Below are 20,866 nucleotides of genomic sequence, written 5' to 3' on the forward strand. Positions count from 1 at the left end.
AAAAAAGTGGGCAATTAAAGTCGCGCGCAGCAGGTGACTGGTGCAAGACTCCTGTTAATAATAGAATGTTTTGCAAAACTGCACTTAACCCTTCAGCGCAGGGTCAGAGTTAGCCACACGTGGCTGAAATAATAACAGGCTATGAAAAGGGAAAACTTGCACAGAAAAGAAACTTACGAGTGGTCAAATTTCCATATGCCATTTGTAAATTCAGAATACCCGAGCTGTGTCAGCCTTGCGAAGATTAACTTGTTACGCATTGTAGTGCTATATTTAAAACCATGCATCATGCAATTTTGAATGTTAACTGTATCTTACTGGAAAAGCAAATTTCTATATTGCAGCTTCGTGTGTGTCAAACTAAAGTCTAAATCTGCAGACTACAGGTATGCTAATTTTATGTATGCATATCGTTGCTGTCATGTGAAAAACATTTATCTCCATTTTTTTTCATTTTCTTATTTTTACATTAATCCTGTTTCCGCATTACAAACATTGCATTAAAGTGACAATTCAATACGTTTCCGAAATTAGAGATAAGTGTTTTTCACAGGACAGCGGCGATATGGTATTTATGTCAGCATTAACCAGCCAACAGACTGCAAACTTTATTTTTAGAAATTATATGCGTTGGTCAAACATTTTGGTGTTTCTAAAAGTTTCAAAGCGTAATTCTCTTGTTTTAAGTGTGACAAACGGCTTCAAATATATGTGCCTCTTCTTCGTTAAACTGTACAAGCGCAAAGGAATACTTTCAAAAGTATTTTTGAATAACTTTAAGGTTGTTTTAATCAGTTCAAATGTGTTTAAAGGAGGTATCAAACTACTGTGCGGTATTGTAAAATTTCAATGGATTCATCCATATCGCCAAATATCACGTATTGCAGGTGGGTTTGGAACATGACCATAACATCTTCAGGCACACCCATAACAACTTGCGCATCACCAGAATATTTAGTGTTTAGGGGCGCAGGGTTACAGTCACTACCAAGCACCACTGGTCGTTTTCTTCCTCAATTTAGACGCTGGTCCAAAGAAAACTCAGAAATGTCAAAGACAGTGTACTCGGCTACTTTTGTGTTTTCTGTCCTCAATAGGAGTGAACGTAGGAAATTCATCCAGTTTGAATATTTTAATTATGATCAGGACGAGTTTGTGCGGTGCCCATGGAAGATACAAGCTACTGTATATGGTCGAGGAACATTGCCTCCAAATCATAGGAACTAACACAAAACCAAAAGGGATGTGTGTGAACTTGATTTTAGGGAAAAACAGATAAGACACTTTTATCTTCATCATTAGAATATCAATCATTAGATTCCAGTTCATTATAATAAAAGTTGCTCTTAAAAGTTTATTAAAGTTCCTTAAATTGCCATATATTTAGATATAAAAAAAAAAAAAACAGCTTTGCCTATTACATGAGTAGTGAACACACATTCACTGACATTTAGCAACCGTCAGTTAAAAATTGCAAAGACAAATCCATACGTGATCAAAAATGTTTAATTGAATTGAAACAAATGATTGATTAGGTACTGTAGATAAATGGAACCTTTTCTCATCCTGTTCAACAGCCACAGTTCGAAGCAGTTTTGTTTCAGATGATCCATCCAGAGTATATGGCTTTATTTTTGCCTACTTAGAAAAGTATTAAAAACATCATTATGTACATGAATACAATCATATTTACATTTGTTGTGTGACTTGACACAGAATTCTTTCCTAAACTGGGTTTGACTCAGTAGCTATATTCCACACCCCAAAGACAATTAACTTAAATGTTCTTCAGTTACGGTTCGTAAATGTATGAAACAAGACAGAAAATACAAACGCTGGAACCTATAGAAATGAAATACTGCCATTGCCATTCACAAGGATTTTCAGTTATTATAAATTATGTCTCTCCAAGGTTAACTAGTGTAGTTGAAACACACTAGGACGGGTTTTTATCATTTACTGCAGTCTTTTCTTTCTCCTTGGATTTTTCATGTTTGCTATTTTTATCTTCTCTCCTTTCCCTGATTCGGCTTGTTTCCTGGCGGTCCCTGCCACGGTCTCTTTCACGGTCTTTATCTCTGTCTTTCTCCCGGCCTCTCTCTTTTTCACGGTCTCTGTCTTTCTCTCGGTCTCTGTCTTTCTCCCGGTCTCTGTCTTTCTCCCGGTCTCTGTCTTTCTCCCGATCTCTGTCTTTCTCCCGGTCTCTGTCTTTCTCACGGTCTCTGTCTTTCTCCCGGTCTCTGTCACGGGGTCTGTCTTTATCTCGACTTCTATCTTTCTCTCTGTCTCTGTCACGGTCTTTATCTCTGTCTCTATCTTTCTCTCCATCTTTGTCTTTCTCTCTATCTCTGTCTGGGTCTTTATCTCTGTCTCTATCTTTCTCTCCATCTCTATCTTTGTCTCTGCCTCTGTCTCGGTCTCTGTCTTTATCACGATCTTTTTCTCTGTCCTTGTCTCTGTCCCTCTCCCGGTCTTTCTCTCGATCCCCATCTTTGTCTCTGTCCCTCTCCCTGTCTTTGTCTCTGTCGCTGTCCTTTTCTTTGTCTCTACTCCTGTCTTTTCCTCGATCCCGGTCACGGTCTCTGCTTCGGGATCTGTCACGTCTCTTGTCTCGCTCACGGTCCCGTTCTCGCTCTCTGTCACGATTTCTTCCTCTTTCGCGATCATAATCCCTTCTCTCTGACTCCCTGTCCTTGGTTCGGTCCTTTTCTCTTTCGCGGTCACGGTCTCTCCTCTTGTCTGTGTCTTCATCCCTGTGTCGCTCGACCTCTGCCTCTTTGTGTTTCTCACTCTCTTTCCCTTTGCTGCGCTCCCGTTCTCTGCTAGAGTCGCCATCGATGTCCCGCTCTCTGCTTCTGTCCCGCTCTCTGCTTCTCTCCCAGTCCCGCTCTCTGCTCCACCGCTTGCCCTGACTCCGCTCCCACAACGATCTCGCAGAGGGAGGGTTGTCCCTGTCTCTTCTGCAATCACCAGAGAGTTCCTTAAGTCTTTCTTCCAATGATAGAGAGGAACCAGAACCCTGCTCTCTGAGTCCTGCTTCAAAGTGACTGAAGAGTTCCGTGCTTTGCGGTTCTGAGCCTTCTCGGTTGGTGCTGGCTCTCCTCATGGCTTCAGGGAAATGTCGGTGCCAGAAGTCCTCTCGTCGTTTATCTGGACTGTGACTTCCTATGCGACTCGGAGGAGCAATAGGCGCCTCCGTGGGGGTCGGCAGAAGAGGGCCACTGTGACGAACAGGTCTTCCCTCATCTGAAAACCTATGAAAGCGGTAACGTTCAGAGCCACCAAAAGGCTGATCTCTGACTGCTCTATTCTCCTGTGCAGGAGGAAGAGCTATGTGCTCATTCAAAGCTCCTCGGTGTGGTGGTGAGTGTAGTCTGGGAACCCCAAACTTGGGTCTATTCTCCTGAAGCGGAGGAACAGCCAAGTGCTCATCCAAAGCTCCTCGATGTGGTGGTGAGTGTAGCCTGGGAACGCCAAACTGGTTTCTATTCTCCTGAAGAGGAGGAAGAGCTAAGTGCTCGTCCAAAACTCCTCGATGTGGTGGTGAGTGTGGCCTGGGAACCCCAAACTTGTTTCTATTCTCCTGATGAGGAGGAAGAGCTAAGTGCTCATCCAAAGCTCCTCGATGTGGTGGTGAGTGTGACCTGGGAACCCCAAACTTGTTTCTATTCTCCTGATGAGGAGGAAGAGCTAAGTGCTCATCCAAAGCTCCCCGATGTGGTGGTGAGTGTGACCTGGGAGCCCCAAACTTGTTTCTATTCTCCTGATGAGGAGGAAGAGCTAAGTGCTCATCCAAAGCTCCCCGATGTGGTGGTGAGTGTGGCCTGGGAACCCCGAACTTATGTGGATTCATGTGTTGTCCGCTAATCTCCACACTAGAAGGTGGGCCTCTTGATTCATCATACTGGCTAGGTGGAAGACCACGGTAAGCTGTCGCCGGACTGTCTTTGAAGATATTCAGAGGACGATTTTGATGTTGGTCCACATGTGTAAATGGGTGACTGTCTTTACTATACTGTTCCCGAGGGCCACGGCTTTGGTCTACCATTTGGGGTTGGATTTGAATTGGAGTTTGATTTGTATGGTCACCGTACTGAGATGGTAGCGGACCCCTTGGCCCTGAGAAGTGGGACAGAGGAGGAAGCCTGGTATCCAAAGGTACTGGTGGCGGCGCTGTAAAAGGTGGGGGAGGACCTCTATTTCCAGGAAAATTAAATGGTGGGGGTGGACCGGAGAATCGTGGAGGAGGCAGCTGATTTTGTCCATCAAATGTAGGTGGTAGGGGAAAGCCTGGAGGCGGGCCTTGTTGTCCACTATGCTGAGGGGGGATCATAGGATCAAAAATTTGAGGTGGAGGGCCTCTCTGGCCAATTGGTGGGTAAAGTGGTGGTGGTACTCTGGGTGGTATAAGGTTCTGAGGGGGTGGTCTTGAGAGTGGCTGCTGCTGCTGCGGTGGTGGAGGTGGTGGTGGTAGTTGGGTGCGTGTCCATTGGTTTTGATAGGGGGGGAATGAAGTTGGAGGTAGGCCATACGGATGGGTGCTGTCAGCTTGAATTGGAGGACCAAGTACTGAGGGAGGAGCATGGATAGCTGGTGGGGGTCCTTGCATAGACTGTGGCGCAGACATTGAAGAAATGCCTTGTATGGGCGGTGGAACTGAAATCAGCAGAGGTCTCATCATAGGATTCTGTCCGTGCCTTGGTTGAGGTGGGAGAAAACTAGATGGTGGGGGGATGTCACTTGGTGGTCTGTAATCATTGTCAAAGTCTAATGTTGTCCTGTGATGTCGCAGGTGATGAGAATGAGTGTCACTGAGGACTGGAATTGTGGAAGTAATTGTTGAGGAGTTTGGTGGATCGTTGTAGGAGCTACACATTGCCGTGTCTTGGCTATTGTCATCGTATTGCGAACCCTCACTACTTTTTAAAATACTTGCAGCATTTGGCCAAATACTATACTTGTCTGTCTCTATTTCAGCCTGGTCCCTCTCAGCCTGTGCTTCTCTCATTTTCATTTCTTTTTCTTCAATATAGTCATACTCCAGATCAGGTTCCAAAGCCTCTCCTAATAAAGGAATTGACACCTCTTCCTTCACAGTCTCCATAAAGGGCAGTGTCTCAGATTTCTCTTCCTCCATGGGTAATGGCTTCTCTGGGTCTTGTGAGGAGTCTGGAAGGTTCTCAACAGAAGGCAACTGTGGCTCTTGAACTGACTGCTGTGGTGGAGAAGGGCCATCGGATGACGACTCCTCTTTATCAAGCGGTTCATCTGTTGTTTTTGTCGTGCTACCTGCCACCTGGTGAGAGTCACGGCTCTGTCGAGGGTCTCTCCTCTGGTTAATCGTGGGTGTAGACGAAGATTTCACAAGTTCTTCCACTTTTTTACCTAGTTGCATTAACTGACTACTGCCCAAAAGGGTTGGAGGAGCCTGCGAAGCCCCAGTCAACTCACTGGATGGCATATACTCGTCTTCCTGTTTTTGTAGTGTCTGATTTCCTTTCTGCTTAAGGCTAGCCAGGGTCTTCTCTGAATCTGTTGCAGCTTCACATGAAGACTTTCCGGTTTCATCTGACACAGTAGGTTTGACTTCATCAAATATTGAGTCATCTTCAGGGTCATATGCGATATCATCTCCTTCACTTGGTACTACTTCAGGTTTATTTACTACCTCAACCGGTTTATTAGGCACTCTGTAACCCATGCTTGGATCGTACTCTTCCTCTGGGTCATATGGCCGGTCATCTTCATCCTCCTCTACCTGTTTCTCTTTTGAAATCTGCGCAAACTGCTGCACAATCGGATCGAGCATTGTAGATTGTGGGATGGAGGTTTCCGCACCCTGATCAGACGGCGAGTTGGAAGCTTCAGAGTCATGCTTTTTCTTCCCAAAAAGAGTGTTGAGGATGGTCTGAAGAGGAGTGGCAGTTGCTGCAGAGGCAGGGATAGAGCTGGATGAGGATGGGGATTCCACACCTGTGACAGAGGCTGTGGCAGGTGCTTTAACAGATGACAAAAGAGAAAAGACAGATGAGGTGGCCACAGCAACATTTGGTGTCCCAGTGGAGCTGACAGGAGGTGACCCTGGAGGAGTGGTGCTGAAGGGAATTTCCAAACTTTGTCGTGTGCTTCGCTCCACTTTGACTGAAAGAGGTGGCTTTGGAAGACCAGTGTCATCAATATCTTTCATTTGTATCTTAGAACGTTTCTCCTCAGTTTCCAATGGAACACCAGGACGCTTTCTATCCTTCTGGCAGATCAAGAGCCCCAGTAGAAGGTTGGGCCGGGCTGGCTCAAGTCCTGCAGAAATAATAAACATACACAAGTGAATTAACAAATGTAAGACCCCAAAACAACACCCCAATTTCAAACAAGGGTTTCAACCTTTTTTTTTTTTTATGCAACTACAAGGACCCACAGCAAAGGAGGAACAATGCATTTCTATCACATTATTCAGAGGCTTCACACTTCAAGTGTATTCATGTGAATGTGTGTGTGTGTGTAATAACCACATGGACATTGGCAAGTGCACCCAAACACTGGATAAATGACAATAATCAAATGAGTACACTTACATATGTTTACCTATAATCTCTCAATAGCGCTGGTTCAACATTCATAATGTTAATGCGTTCCGGTGGCGTATTGCCGCTGACTTGATGATGATCGAAACAACAACTTTAACTCATTAACATCATGTAAAACACTCTACTTACGCTTTCATGTGCTACATTTAATGGCTAATGCGATAAAAGGTTCTTGCGGGATATTAAGTGTTGTGGCGCTACTCACACAGCCAGACAAACTTATAACCCGGCACACTCTGACCCATTCAAAAGACACAGAGAGGGAAATACTGTTGGAGGGTTCCAAACAGGCCGTCGGTGAGGCCTGTGGGCCACCTACCGAAAGCCTATGCTTTATGGGTTGCTGCAATTGCAGATAAGTTTTATGTAGACAGTTGTTCTATTCCATTTTAAATATTTGTATGAATCCTGTCCAAAAGCTGACACACACAAACAAGACTCCATTACAGTTTCCCTTTAAAAGCATACCTGGTCCATCAAATGGTAAGAGTTTGGAGGGTAGTGGGTCCTTTGAGCTCAAAGGGATTAGATAAAGGTCTTTGATTCGCCGGTTGCTGTTAGCTACCACACCAAATCTTTTCCTGCTGCTGAAGTAACAGAAGAGAGACACGTAAGCTACTTCCTCTTCCTCTGTGGCTGGCTGGAATCGGATCAGACACAGCTCCTGTGATTGGTAGGAGTGAAAAGATCAATCCACTGTGGCAAAAATACGATTTTTACAATTAAACCTTTGCACAAACCAACCTTGGACAAGGAGGTTTTCAACTTCCCAACATAGTCCCACACTGTGTTTGGAGAAATGCGTCCTCCAACATGAATGGTGTCTGGCAAATCCTGCGTAATATTGACCAGACATGAAGCATTGCCATTTTTTAATACTTAAATTAAACACACTCGCAAATGAACGAAAAACATGACTAGAGAATTTAGACTTTTACTTACCTCTTTTAAGTACTCAAAAGAGCCTGAAACCAGGTAAGCCTTGGTTACAAACTTGGCCACAGACTGCATGTTGATGAACCCTTTCCAAATCCTCTCTTGACCATGGAGAAAGATTGCAGTCTCCCCCTCAGGAGGAGGCTCAGAAGTACTGTAGGGGGGGCGGGGGGGTTGCAGCACAATTTTAGATAGATTAGTTACTAAAAATAAGTTGCCACGATGTATCATTTATAACTTAAAACACACCCAACTCAACGTGGAATGCTTAACAGTCTCAAATTAACTGAGAAAGCATTGCTACATTTGAGTTAATTAGTTTTTGACACTTGAAAAAAAAAAGTTTGTGAAATTAGCTGATCTTAATACATTATCCTTTAATTAGACTAAAGTACCTCGCTTTCGATGGTTTGGACAAAGCCAGTGAGGGCGGGGGAGCAGGAGGCATAGGAAGGGGTGCTTTGGCTCCAACATCCAAAGGAGCAATAACAGGAAGTGGGAGTGTCTCTGCCATGGTATTTGTGGGTTTTTCTGGAGAAGTGTAAGTGACGGTGACGCCGGAGCCGTGTCTGGCCATGCGTGGGTCTCTGCGCGTGATGCTGACAGAGGAAACAGCGGGGGCGATGGCCTGGGGGGTCTGCACCGGAGGGGCCAGAATGTTAGGGTCCTCTTGGTAAATTTGTGGCTGGGACTCGAGGACCGCTTGCTCTATGCCAGACTGGTATGGTGGAGGGATGAGCTGCTGGTAGGCTGCGGCCACTTGTGGTTGGCTGACAGCAGCGGCTGAGTGCAACTCTTGCCTGGATTGGTCTGGTTTCTTTGTGGGTTTGCTTTTTTTGGAGGCAAGCTCATCTTCTGTCTTCTGACCTAAATGAAAAGGAGAGAAATACATTAGATGGATACACTATTGGTCGTTATGTCTTACAGTAGTTATGTAACAACCGCTTTAACACTGTTATGCAAGCAACAACTAATATCATTAGAGTAATTACTTCCTGTAGTCTTCCACTGTAGATGCATCATTGACTGGATGAGATGACATGATATCATGATTGGTTGTTATATCACTCAGTGGGTGTACATCCTCTATTAACCATTAGGAGCCCACACTTTGATGTTTACATGAGGACATTGAAAATGTTTTTGGACTAGGCTATGAATAGAGAGAAAGATTATTTGGTCAAGATACAATTGGAAGTTGGCTACAGTAAAGCATACCAAGAGGACTGACAACATGTATGTCAGACTTCCAACTGTTTTAGTCCAAGTACATAATTCACAAATAAGGTGGAATAGTAAAATATTACAATTCGGGGACAGTAATATTCTAAATATAAAATAATTTTAAATGACAGCAACTAGTAATACTTAACCTTTGTATGGTGTTCGGGTCTGTGGGACCCACGTTCAGTTTTTATCAAAAATGACTAAAGGCATATCTGAAACATCCTCATGGTGAAAACACATTGTTATGGGAGGGTTTTTTTTTTTCCTTTTTTTAAATTACATTTTATTTTTAAAACACATTAATTCATAAATGTGATCTAACAAAGGGAAACGGCAAACATTAACAATGTTTGCGGTTCATATGACTTGCAATTGGAATGTAGGAAAAATCTGTTGAGTACTTTAACAGAAAATTATTTGATTGTGTTGTTTTGAATAGGGGGGTCTACCAGACCCATCAACACTGGGAGTAACAAAAATACAAACACCATACAAGGGTTCAATTAGACCACAGATAATCCAAGAAAATCCCCCTCTGACCAGACTCATTTACCTGTGCATATTTTACAATTGAGGTCAAACAGATGAGTCCTGTGTTCCGATGTTGTGTCTTTGAGCATGCTACTGAAAATATCTGGCATAGTACTGCTCCCCTCACCAGCAGATGGCTGAGGTGCAGCTGAAGCAGTGAGGCTGGGCTCATCTTGGTCCTGAGGGAATACAAAAGACAAATGTCAAAGAACCACAACAGCTTTGTGGATAACCACAGTGAAATGCAAAGTAGGTTGAGTGCTTTTTTTTTTTTGATGAAGAAAAGTCAAGAGGAAGATCACAAAGTTCAAGCGCACTATTACCCAAGGCATTAACTTGCACAGGTGAAGAAAAAGTATGAAAACAGAAGAAAGTGTGCCACCACTTACTACAGAGGAAGCCATGCGAGAAGATGAAGCCGTGGCAGGGATACATACATCTGCATCTGATGGGGGCGGGGCATCCTCCACATCCATGCTATGAGAGTCGTACCTACTGCTTATTTTGGAATGAGCTGAATGGGCCCTTCCGCCTGAGGACTGGGCCTGCCGGTATAACGTGTCAGGTCAAAGACATCTCATCAAAAAGTCACTGACTAAAACAGTGTCGTTTGACGGTTAAGAAACATTTACCTGGGGTGGATCAGGCTTCTTCCACTCAGCTATCTCCTTGGAAATCATTTCTTCAGCGCTCAGCCTTACCAGTCGGAAAGGGCTAACCTCACCTCCAATGACCCTGTAGAACAGGCCCTGAACATCCCCACCCCCCCCATTTCATTTAACCTCTCTGTTCAAAATCAGAAAAGTTGCACTTTTTTTCATACGCCAGGGAAAGTTTTACATTCATGTTGACTCACTTTGTTTTTCGGGTCCTTGAGGTTGAACATGAGCAACCGGTACTTGTTTTTGTACTTGCTATCAGTGCTGAGGCAGATGTTGAACATCTCTTTCTCGATGACTGCGGCTAGCCGCGCGACCTCGCTCTCCGTCATTTTCAGATCATCGCTGTCATTCACCCTGGCGGGGGGAGAAGCGCAACAGAGGTGCTCGAATTCAAAATATTCTGGAGGGAATCAATATCGTAAGGGCTCTCACCTCTTGTAGAGGATGTCCGTCAAAGAGCGACGGATGTTCTGTCTCATCTGGTGGTTGGCGGGCGGCGGGACCGAGGACGCGGAGGCTGCAGCTGAATGGTGAGACCTTTGGGATGAAGAGTGACCCGAGGGAGCTGAAGACACCGGAGATGAGGGGACTCTTGAGGATGACGAGTGTTGATGATGAGACGGAGAGTCTTTTTGCTGAGGCTGCTTCTTAGGAATGGTAAAGTTGGTCTTTGTGACTCTTAGTGCTCCTGTGACATGGATTGGGCCAGGAGGGTAAGGGGAGGTGGACGAGGTGGTTGCCGTCCGCAGTTTCTTGGACTTTGCTGCAGATTTACTGGGAGGAGTCGTAGACCTCTTGGTGGCTTTGGAGCTGCTGGACTGAGAGGACGACGACTTCTTGCCCTTTGGAGAGACTTTGGATGCCCTCGTGGTCATGGTCTTCTTCACTTTGGTACGGGTCTTGGATTCAGAGGAAGGTTTAACACGAGCCGGGACCTGCTTCTTTGTCTGCTTCTCTTCTTTAGGAGGGGCTGCAGAATCAAAGTAAAAAGAAAAATAACACATTAAAATTTGCTACAATATCGACAATTACTGTGGCGTCATTCAATTATTTTGTACAGAGGAGCACCCAAACCACATGAACAATGTCAGCCTTTAGTCATTTGGTACAGCAATGAATCATTTTTGTAAGACTGTATTTGTGGTAGCAGCAGGCCTTCCGTACATCTTGCCTGTCAACAATATCTGACAAAGAGCTTCAATCTGGGGCTGAGCAGCATTGGTTCTTGCATGACCTGTTCATCTAAACTGACTTTTAAGTGGGATTATGAAAGAATTCTTGGTATTTAAAATTTACTCAACCTTCTTTACATCCTAAAGCTAGACAGGTGCCAATTCCCTAAGTCTAAAATGACATTAAAAAAAAATGCATACTTTTGAAAATCCTTGCAATGTAAAGACAAACTTTGATAGGCCCAGGCAAAATCCATAACCATCTTATCAAAATTGGCAAGCAAAACACAAAAGTGCAGTAACACCTCCATCATGATTTTACAGATAAATATTACACATTCTAAAAGTTACCCAGTAATTCAGCAACATTGTCAAACCTGCACTACAGAACAAAAGCCAAGCAAACCACATTTTTCAAACACACATGCAAGATATGTCCAGAGCTGCCTCCTTTAACAGTGTGGAGGCAAGTTGACTTTTTCAAAGTGCCCCAAACTGATCATGCCAGTGGCCCCTCATGTCCTTAAGTGTCATCAGAGAACATGAAAGCAACCACGCTTAGGTGTGAAGTCTCACTCATTGACTGCGGGGAGCCTTGGTTGAAACCTCTTGTGCAGGTAAATCACAGCTTCATTCTTCTAGCATCACCTCTGAACTTCTCTCAGGCCTCTCTTCCTTCTTTTCGCCAGTCAGGATAGGAACACCTGGTAGATTTCTGTTCCACCTGCTTGCCATCTGGGACATGGGCTGCACAATCTCCACCTCCAGTGCTTTTTCTTTGTACCAGACGTAAATGCTTATGTCGTTGACCTTCAAGATAGCCAAATGGCAAGCCAACACTGCTCAGAAAAATCAATCAATGAAGGGATCCAAAAATCTGTCACATCATCTTTTATTTTAAGACAGTTTCCCACTGTAAAAGATGCATCATAATGAGCTCGATGTTTAAAAAAAAAAAAGTCACCATGTTAACCTGGGGGACAGTGATTCAACTTTGCATATCTGAACAGGTCAATGCATTGTATAATCGGCTGTGGGCGGGTAGCAAAAGGTTACAAGACGTACCTGACGGAGAAATTACCTGCTGAAGTGATGAACCCATGGAGGCGAGACTTACAAATGAGGTGGTCCAAAGACACCACATACACACCGCTCTTATCCAAAGCCTAACCCTGATTAAACCATAATAATTTAATGTCTGAACTAACAACACCGTGATATCCCAGAATGCCTTTGTCTTAAACAGGGATACCAAAATGATGCAGCAGAGGCCAAAGTGTCCTCAATTAGCTAACGACCAGGATGACAGATCCTTCAAATCCCAAAGGGCAATTTAGCAGGACAATTAAGGTCACTGCCTGATGCACTGTACGCATCAGCCCATTTAAGGATTTCCCCTGACCGACTACCAGGGGGTCAATTTTGCCAGCCTGGCCATTCCCTTTGAAGCTACTGACATCACCTCAACAGCTTTTCTATGAATCTGATGTTGAGAATCTCTGCAGTGCCTCTATTGAAATGTTTCATGTTCATCCAAAAAAGTCAGATCACACACTTACCTTTTCAGCAGCTGCCACTTTTCCATCCAGAGGCACACGTCATCAAAATCACACGTAACATGTCACGATTACGTCTAACACAGAAAACTTCACAACTGTCCAGCTTTAGGTTATGCTAGCATGAAAGAAACAGCTATTATGCAAAAATGGAACGAGTTCAGCAAGAAGACCCTCAAAGAGATACATACACTTTTTGTTTAACACTGTTGTTGATATGGGTGTAGTCTTTTCTGGTGGTACTGCAATGTAATTATGGTCGCTGCACCAGGACGCAGTGGCAGGCGGCGGCGGCTGTTCCACAGCATGTGCATCTTCATCATCCTCATCAGGAACGTAGTCGTCATCTCCTCCATCGCTCTCAGAGTCGTCCCTGCTGTCCTTGCGGGCCCTCGTCCGGCTGGCAGCTCCCCTCTGAACGGATCAAAGAGATGCACATTAAGGCAGTTTCGTCACAGGACCTCAATGGCACTCGCCGAAACCGTGTAATCCTGCAACTCGTCAGGAAAACGCAACGTTGCGCTAATAGATCGATTGTATGCTGGTGGTTAACCAGCTTTGTCTCTCACTCACCACATCGCACTTAAATAAGGCCAACGCAAGGTCGTTTGCCAAAACATTTCCAGGTATGGTTGCAAGGGCATGCATTAGTTGGTTCAGTTTTTTCTGTCTTTAAAAAATATGATACAGCTAAAGCACACATCTGAGTGTGCATTTTCACGTGTATCATTTCCTTATCTTGCAACAGTGATTGCACATTTCTCCACCCATCTTCTATAATTCATTTGAGTCGCAGGTAAGCTGGAGCCTATCACAGCTGGCTTTGGATAAAAGGTAGGGTACGCCCAGTACTGGTTGCCAACCAATCACGGGTGTTATAATTATATACTGTAGTTATACGATAGTAGTTAGTCCCCCTTTAAATGGCAAGCACATAAGAAAATCCACTTGCACACCAATATCGCTAGTCACCATTACTTAGCACCACTGGGATAATTACTTTGTTCACACTTAAATTAGCAACATGCTGTTAGATGACCAGCAAAAAAATATTGGGGAGGAATCAGTTTGATCAGTATTGTTGGTGAAACGCCGCGCATGCTAATGGCATGTTCATTAGCCTCACGTGACTGAAGCTAGAAAAGAGTCGCTTGATATCTATGCTACAAGTCTGGACCTTTTTAATATCCCCCCCGACCCGACCCCCCTCCTCTTGACTACACTTGAGGGGGTTCACACCAGTTAGATTACAATTCAAAACAAAGCAAATGGGCAGTGGGAACACTAAAACACTGGCTGCTTTAAGATACTGTAATCATATTTGCAATCAGAATGTTTATGATCAAAGCACATTCTTCATCACAAAGTGTTTATGTTCAAGGCATTTAGTCATATACTGACAATATGAAACAATACCAAAACAGAGACAACAAAGACTACATACAGAAAATTGCACCAGTACAAGTCATGTTCATGCTAAAGCTCGGTGTGGATATGATTTTGTAGTTTTGCGAAAAACAAATGTAAGAAAAATGTGTCAGTAAAAAAGACTTATGAGAGGTGCTGCCATCTTAGTGATGACATCTTTGAACACAAGTCAACTGTTGAGCAACATGAAGACATGTGTCTGCTTGATAGCTCACCAAAGACACCTCGGTTACAAACGCATTCACTTCAAGAAGTCGTAGCGCACATCTTTTCACAACTTAATCTCGTCCAAATTACCTTTGATGCAGAGGTGGATTTCTGAGCTTTGCTCTTAGGCTCTTTGACTTCAGTGAACGACTTCATAGTAGCGGCAGCATGTCTCAGGATGCAGTCGTTGCCACAGTACACCGAGTCTGGCTGGGCGTTGCTCTCGCAGCCGGGGCCGATGCATTTCGGAAGAGACACGTCCTCCGGTGCCGCTGACTTTCCGGCCTCTTCCGCCTCCGTTGTTTTCACCTCCACGTTTGAAGCCACCTTCTCCTGCTCCATCTCTGATGGTGCTTTTGGCTCTGGCGTGGGGCACGCTATCTTTTCTGGCACAGGCGCCCCCTTCTGGCCGACGGTGGGTGGTGTTGCCTGCTGTATTGTCTGCTCCAAACCAGTACACAATAGCTGACAATGAGCACAGTGATTTAGAAGTGATGAGGCCATCTTAATGTCATTATCATTCATAATTGGACAGTATTCTCATTCCCACTATTATTCATGACCAATTTTTAGTCTTTTGAGAGCATGCAATGTGAGCAACACTACAGAGAAGTTTTGCACTTTTATGCTGTTATGTCACGTCTGTAGCCATCGTGTATAAAATGTTCAAGCCTTGACTATCAGTTATCCCCCCCCCAAAAAAAAAACAGTTAAATCGGATTATTTACAAGGACATACCGGCTGAAAGATTTTTATCTTCTTTTTCCCTGTAGGATTTGTGGCTTTCTCGATCCTGCCTTTGATCCCGATGTCCTCCACTCCTTTCTCGTCGGTGCCGGCAGATGTTGAGGGTAGTTGTGCTGCCGCTGCTAAACTTGCTGCGGGACCCGAGTCAGCAGCAGCGCCACCACCAGGTGGCGGCGGCTCAGCGCCAGTGCCAGCTTTGGTCTTCGCCAGGTCCGTGCTCATAGACAGCATGGAGGTGGCGGGCCTGATCACCTGGCTTTTTTTAGCCGTACAGTTCGGGCAGACGTAATCCTCGCCATTTCTCTCCATCAGACGCCCACGAGCCTCAGTTATGCCCACACAGTCTCCGTGGAACCACTCCTCGCAGCGGTCACAGCAGATCATGAACCTAGTGAGCAAGAACATTTGTGATGCCAACCCAGTCGGATTCCGCTCATTCTCATGATTTCTGCTTGTTCATATCAATGATTGTGTACATTTATACCAAATTGTCAAAAATATACTGATAAGTTTAGGTACTTCTTGCATGATTGAATTGTTTTAGAAATGCTCGTGGGCTAGTCAAAACAGTTTGAAAATGTGTTTCGCCCAAGTTCCATTCATTAAAATGCCTCAGACCCTGAATCACTCCCCTGAAGTGCTGCATGGTGGGAGCTTCTCATTAAAACCTCCGCAAAAAGGTATTTGCATTTGCGAGCGTTTGCAGCTTGTGTTGGGTGTGATGCTGGAATATCAAGTTGGATTCAACCTTAGTGAGAATCAAATGGGTTTTTTTGTCGCCATCGTCATTTGAGTTTTACAAACTGCTTATCGTCTACAAGTTACTTCACTCAGAAAATGTCAATAAATACACAGAAATAAATTAAATGGAAAATAACATTTAACATAAGCATGCCACCCCATGACATGCCGTCTCTGTGTCGCCTGGCTTGCTTGGGAACACCATGAGATCGCCCCCGAGCTGGAAAAAATGGCTGGGGAGATGGAAGTCTTAGCTTCCCTGCTTAGGGTGCTGCCCTGCAACACACCCCAAATAAGTGGATGGATGGATGTTAAATCTAATCAAATTAAACACCCCACCCCAAAAAATGACGAAACTTGCTGCTAATGCTTTCCCTACATCATGATCATATTTATATAAGGTCAACTCTATTTGAAAACGTACCTCAGGATTATGTAGTCGTAATATTTTGTCATCAATAACAAGCCCACCGACAGATTCCAAGTTACCAAGAGGACAAATTCCTTTGCTAATACACACTGACTCAGGGACAATTTACCGATTCGCCAAGTTGATGTTCAAATTCCAATCAATCTTATGATCCATCTATTATTTTTTTCTTTACATCTTGATTTTATTCATTTCTACAGGACCGCTTGTTTAAATGATAGAATAGTTAAAACAGTGTTAGATTTGCCGCCCAGTGAAGCATTCAAAACAAACCTTTTGTTGTGTTTCTGGCGACAGATGCAATAAAGTGCATTGGGGTCGTATCCTCCATCAGAATCACTGCTTGATGAAGATGAGGAAGAAGAAGCGTCATCGTCACTGTCCTCCTCTTCCTGAGACTTGCCTGTCTTGCCAACACCTTGCACGGGAGTCTGCGCTTTGCCAGACGCACTGTTCACATTAGCAGCCCGTTTTTTATTGATGTATGTTCGAATTGGGCCGCGCTTTACCATCAATCCCGGGTTTTCCGTGTTGTCCTCATCATTGCTGTTCTCCTCCTGAGCTTCCCCTTTAACATTGGGCTTCTTTTCCTCCTCTTTTTTCTCCGGACCCAACTCGGGCTGCTGGTGTTCCTGAACAGCATTTCCGTCATCTATTTTTGAGACAGAAGCCCCTTTGCCCGATTGCTCGGCATCCTTGTCCTGCAGCTCGGTGCCATCGCCGCTGTCCTCATTCTCGGAGCTTCCTTCGTCTTTGGCGGCGGCGCTTTCGGTTTGCCGTGTCCACCTGCCGCGCTGAGTTGCCCTTTGGGTCTGCTCCCTCGTGCTACTTCTTGTTCTCCTGTCGGACGCCTCAGGCTTGTCCTCCACCGTCTTTGCGTCTGCGTTGCCGTCGAAGCTGGCCTCAGAGGCAGTTTCTGCATCCGTTGGTGTTTGTGAAGGAGGATCTCCACTCTCGAGGGTTGGGGGCGCGCTCTTTCTTAGCACTCTTTTCGTAGTGGAGAGGAATTCCTCCAGTTTGTCAGTACGCTTGGACTGTCTGCCGCTACGGCGCACAGGATAGCGGCTCTCTGGGTTGTCGGGCGCTGCCTCCACTGGCATCTCTCGTTTAGCAACGGTGGACCGACGGAAGGCCCACGTTTTTTTTAATTCGCTGTTGGCTTTGGAAGATTTGTCTGGTTTCTCTATTGTTTCCTCTGACACCTTTTCACTTTCTATTAGGAAAGTTTGCGTTTGCTCACTGGGCTGCTCTTCTCCATCACCTGTAGACACATTGCAGAAGGCTCAAGGTAAAATTAATTACGGCTTCAAAACATTTCTCAATATTTTAAAGAATCAATCGAGGTTTCACAAACTACAGATGTGCTCAACTAGGTTTTTGTTCTTGTGTGCCTTTAATTTCCACCCACCTAAAGTTGCCTAAGGTTGATACAACATCACACCACACTACTACCCAATGCAACGCAAATATTCCCAGCCTTCATTAAGGGAAAAAACAAGCTCGTTCAAGGTACCTTGAGAGCAGCTATCCGTATGGTCTTGGCTCTTTTCTGGCTCATGAGCTACAGAGAGCTCTGGGCTCACATTCTCCTCCATGGGTGGAGTCAATCACTACTTTGAAACCGAATCACTAGTCAGGAGAAGAGCACAACAGAGTCACTAATGAAGTGCAAAAGAGGTCCAGCAGAGCCCTACTCATTAGGAAATCAAGAACAAATTTAAAAATGTGCTTTATACTTGTCCAACTAATGTACATTTTAAATCATACAATTTTAATAGGCAGGGGATAGAATGAAGACAACTTTGTAAAAAGTGCCATTTCCACTCCTTTATCGCCATGCAAATCAATGTGAGCCTTCAAAAAGTCACAAAAGGATAACAGGGTTCCTACAATTCAAGTCAAGTTAAATTCAAGGCATTTTAATTTTATTGCAAAGAAAAATTGAAACTAACTTCCCAAAGCCCCACATTGTCCCAAGTTTCTCGAGTCCATAAATGACATGCCGATTGCTTGATGTTACCACAAGTTAAGAATGTGGATTTATAGATTCGAGAACAAAAATAAAATCCAGATGATCATATGTTATCTGTTTTAAGACTTTTGAAAGACTTAAGACATTTTAATGCCAGTAAAGGCCTTGTTTTAAGATTCATGGGCCCAATTTAAGACTTAAGAAACACAGGAACCCTGGATAATTCAATATTTTAGGAATGCACATTTCTATTTAGTTAAAGATGATATATTTAAAGAAAAGGGTAAACAGGAGGAGTTACAATTTGATCCATTTGTATTACCTAAAATCTCTACAAAAGCAAAGGAAATTTGTTGCCACCGGAGTAACGGAAGTGGCAAGGTTTCTTTATATCACGTTACCTAATGCAATAATTAATAGGATGCATAAGAATGTGTCAGCTGCAGAACAATTCAAATGCATTGCCATATCTTTAAAAGAAAGTTTAACGGTTTGATTATTTGTTTCAGAACATAATTTTCACTCCTAAGCAGAACACTATATAATGATTTCACACTGCCACCCTAATTAAGGTTAAAAGTCTTAAGGAAATTGACTAACATTGTGAAAACTGTACCTGCAATTCCTCAACAAAACAAAGGCTTCACAAGTACAATCATCGGGATTTGAAGATCTGCCAGGAGGAAAAATGCAACTTAGGATAAAAGAATTCTGTACCTTGTAATCAAATAAGTGAGGATGTGGTTTTTTTTCGTATTTAAATTGTCAGAAGGCATCAGCTACATGTTATGCACAACAATATGCCTAGAGTCAAATTATGTTAAGCCATATCCGACCTCTTCCAACAATGTGCTATTTGACTTCAAGACATCCATGAATGTTTGGTCATCAAGATGCAAGTTAATTAAATAGCATAGCACAAATGTCCTCCAACAGGATATAGTAATTTGTGCAGGTATGGGGTATCCTCATGTCGTAGTTTCCTCCGACATAAAACAAAACCGTGGCGAGGTTAATAAAACGGCACCGAAACCGCGCCGCACCGTGCCACGTGACTGGGTGTGATAGTCACAAAATGGGAGGACGGTCCAAAATGGAGATCCAATGCTGCACCATCATAATTATGGGAACGCTAGAAAATGCGGCCATAACGTCCCTACATTGTGTAAACATGTCAAGAAAGTCGTGAAGAGCGGCGCTAGGCTAGCTGATGACGTTACGTTATTACCTCTAGAACGGGGCTATACGCGGCCCTCAACAAACACAATCCAGGGGCCTGTAAATGTCGCACCACAGCAAGAACGACCACGTAAAATGTCAAACACTTTCGAATGCAATGCACTCTTTACGGATATTGGCGCAACAGGGTCATGCGTAAGGCTCCACATCAACATGTAATGGCCGCAAAGCCTCAGTTGCTAATCGCGTTAGCTAACACAACGCCGCGCCGCTTCAACACAAAAACTAATCGATCTGGGCGTCTGGTGCGTGGCCGTAGATTAAAAGCGAAACTCGAATCGCTTCGTTTTTAAGTTCCACTTGATTGCCGTTGTAACGGCAGTGCTGTAATGAAATGTTCGATTTCAACAAATCCTCGTGAAAGCGACCGCCCACCACGAGCCTCAAGCTAGCTAGTTTGGTAAACTGCCATCTCGATGCGCATAAACACTTCATAAAAGATCATTTAAAATGTACAACAACGCCCGTTTACGATATATATGAAAACATACATAGTGATTAAATCGGACTTGTTTGGTGAGAATACGTAAGCACGTACAACCTTGCATGAGGTTACTGCAGAAAGCGTCGACTGAAAAAAAAAATCCTGTAACTAGTGAGTTGGTTAAAGAATCGAATGCATCCCATAAATATTTACAGAGAACAACTCAAGTAAAACCCACAATCTTCTACCCACCTACACGGCAGACATACGAAGATGCCCTCGCTCATTCTTCGGCCGTGCCTCCATTTTCCCAAATCCTGCTGAAGCTAGCTGACTGCGCCAGATGGCTGACCTCACCGTCGGCAGGACACACGGCTCCGTGACTCACCATCGCCCCGACTGGCTTGGAGTGGTACACCATACAAGTAATTCTCTCCCAACTTGTTTGTTTTTGTTTTGTCTGCATGTTTCAATATGGTTTATGCCACGACTAGAAAACCAAAACGAAACAAAAAAAATACAAATGGGTTACTTTGTAATAACTTCATCAATAACAGTCAAGAATCCCACTGAATTTTCTTTGGAAAATCAATTAATATTACTGATATGAGTAGGCTATTTAATTATTGGCACTTATCATTCAAAAGATAATATCTACTTCTAAGTAAAACTTTATTGTAAAATGTATGTATGTATAGTAAATGAAACAAAACAAGAAATAATAAAATGAATAGTAATTTCATCTTTGTCATTAGCGTTCCTTTTTTGTTGTTGTTGTTCTTAAATGGTTTTCACTCAAGCTGCCTTTATCGTTAATGCCACTGGAGAGAGCCAACCTATGTTGGATCTGTGAGCTGAAGTGCCAGGATGAGGCGGCCAATTTGCATTCACACTGTAGCAGACAGCAAAATAAAATAAATTGTGTTCATATTTCTCAGATATGTATGAAATTGTGAAAGTGACTGAACTATTGCATGACTTTACGATACTACAATTGTATAAAGACACGA

General features: G+C 43.8%; 1 protein-coding gene across 8 annotated transcripts; it reads right to left on the reverse strand.

Moving 5' to 3' along the window:
* Positions 1-1,488: 1,488 nt before the first annotated feature.
* On the reverse strand, positions 1,489-20,254 carry LOC147142593 (uncharacterized). 8 transcript variants are annotated; one of them, XM_086040230.1, is made up of 17 exons: positions 20,109-20,254; positions 17,735-17,850; positions 16,731-17,482; positions 16,495-16,652; positions 15,042-15,438; positions 14,394-14,768; positions 12,860-13,082; positions 10,373-10,910; positions 10,135-10,294; positions 9,911-10,027; positions 9,668-9,823; positions 9,301-9,457; positions 7,916-8,387; positions 7,527-7,674; positions 7,329-7,418; positions 7,053-7,248; positions 1,489-6,297 (listed from the first exon to the last, which is right to left on the reverse strand). In XM_086040230.1, exons 2-17 carry the CDS (start codon positions 17,814-17,816, stop codon positions 1,937-1,939), a joined length of 8,382 nt encoding a protein of 2,793 aa, XP_085896356.1. In that variant the 5' UTR covers positions 17,817-17,850; positions 20,109-20,254; the 3' UTR covers positions 1,489-1,936. The 8 variants fall into 8 exon arrangements, with proteins under 8 accessions (XP_085896356.1, XP_085896351.1, XP_085896352.1 ...); XM_086040225.1 differs by adding an exon at positions 18,810-18,866 and having other exon boundaries at positions 16,495-17,482; positions 20,109-20,220; XM_086040226.1 differs by adding an exon at positions 18,810-18,866 and having other exon boundaries at positions 16,495-17,482; positions 19,974-20,111.
* Positions 20,255-20,866: the final 612 nt, after the last annotated feature.

Source organism: Filicampus tigris, chromosome 9, assembly GCF_054856515.1.
Source record: "Filicampus tigris isolate MCC_2025a chromosome 9, RoL_Ftig_1.0, whole genome shotgun sequence".
Lineage (NCBI taxonomy): Eukaryota > Metazoa > Chordata > Actinopteri > Syngnathiformes > Syngnathidae > Filicampus > Filicampus tigris.

Coding starts and splice junctions, on each gene's coding strand:
- LOC147142593 (XM_086040224.1), bottom strand. CDS start 17,816: ATGGAGGAGAATGTGAGCCCAGAGCTCTCTGTAGCTCATGAGCCAGAA. Junction 14,769..15,041: donor AGATAAAAATCTTTCAGCCG/GTATGTCCTTGT, acceptor GCTCATTGTCAG/CTATTGTGTACTGGTTTGGA. Junction 8,388..9,300: donor CAATTGTAAAATATGCACAG/GTAAATGAGTCT, acceptor CTTTTCATTTAG/GTCAGAAGACAGAAGATGAG.